This window comes from Rhododendron vialii, chromosome 10a, assembly GCF_030253575.1.
Source record: "Rhododendron vialii isolate Sample 1 chromosome 10a, ASM3025357v1".
In the NCBI taxonomy this organism is placed as follows: Eukaryota; Viridiplantae; Streptophyta; class Magnoliopsida; order Ericales; family Ericaceae; genus Rhododendron; species Rhododendron vialii.
The window spans coordinates 24,539,540-24,540,933 of NC_080566.1; the positions used below are offsets into that span (position 1 = coordinate 24,539,540).

The 1,394-nt window shown below is 59.4% G+C and overlaps 1 protein-coding gene across 1 annotated transcript; it reads left to right on the plus strand.

The window, feature by feature from the left end:
* The first annotated feature begins 202 nt into the window (after positions 1 to 202).
* Positions 203 to 1,394, plus strand: LOC131303020 (protein MAINTENANCE OF MERISTEMS-like). Its single transcript, XM_058329813.1, has 3 exons — positions 203 to 628; positions 727 to 894; positions 978 to 1,394. The coding sequence occupies exons 1-3, from the start codon at positions 203 to 205 to the stop codon at positions 1,392 to 1,394; spliced, it is 1,011 nt and encodes a 336-aa protein (XP_058185796.1).

Genomic DNA, 1,394 nt, shown 5'->3' on the forward strand with positions numbered 1-1,394 from the left:
CGTGTACGGCCACAGGGGCTCAGCCAGCTCCCTGGCGCACTTCAGGGCCTTGCTTGAGAGGGTGCGAGCACTGGTGGAGGCAGCAGGGTTCGGACCCTTCGTACAGCTGCTGACGGTGGTGAGGGTGGACCGGGCTGTGCTTACAGCGCTGGCGGAGAGGTGGTGGGACACCACCAACACCTTCCACTTCCAGTTCGGGGAGATGACGGTGACGCCCTTCGACTTCGCGGCGATCACAGGGCTCAGGGTTGGCGGAGACCCGATCCCCTACGACTCGAGCCTGGTGCTGGACGACGCGGCTCTGAGGTGGTTCTTTGGGCGAGTGCCACGCCACAGCGGAGGGATGGCAACTTACAGGCAGTTCATGGAGTATTGGGAACACGAGCCCGCGACTGACGAGGAGGCGGCCCAGATGGCCTGGGCGTACCTGCTATACTTGTTCGGGGCTTCTCTGTTCCCGAACAGGCGTAGTCGGGTGCACCAGTGCTACCTAGTGGGTTTGGTGGACCTGGGACAGGCGGGGCGCTTCGACTGGGGAGGTGCTGCTCTGTGCACGCTCTACTGTCTCCTTGGAGCTGCTTCTCGCGGGGTCGGAGACACAGTTGGAGGGTATTGGCGAGTGTTCGAGGTATGACTTTGAATTATTGCTTTTGAATTGCTTTCGACTGCTTTTTGACTTGAATTATGCATTTGAGATTGATTCGGCCTGAATTATGAAATTTGCAGCTTTGGGCTTACGAGGTTCTTGGGATGTTCCCGCCCAAGAATACTTGTACGGACCCGAACCTTCTTCCACGCAGCTTAGCCTGGGGTAAGGCGTACCGGAGGGCGAAGGAGCGACGAGGGGAGGTGATGACTTTCCGGCGCTGGCTGGATAACCTGACAGGGGTTGTGGTACGATCGACATCTCTTGCTTTTCTTCTATCAAACTTTTCATAGAGTAGACTTATGAATGGATCCCAAAATTTGAATTGCAGGTTCACTGGGACCGGTGGGCGGGGATGGGGGCTGACTTCCTCCCGAGGAGCCGGGAGGTGACACGGAGCAGGGTCCTGCTAGAGTGCCCTCTGGGCTGGCAGTGGTACCTGGGGGATCGAGTGACTCAACAGTCACTCGGTCTTCCAGCTTTCGTGGTTCCTGGGGTGCTTCCTCCGCGCGTGCAGAGGACTGAGTCCTACACTCGTGCTGAGCTCGAGCTGTTCACCGTGCCGGACACGGATCTGGAGAGGCACCTGCGACACTCCTTGGACTACGCTGCTTATGCGGATCGGTACCTGGCGAGGAGCCTGGGGGTGGAGGAGGAGTTCAAGAGACGAGTGGCTGGAGTGGGGGCTTGGAGAGACGAGAGCGGAGCGCCGAGCCGTGGTGGTCGCTCTGCACGGGGTCGAGGATGA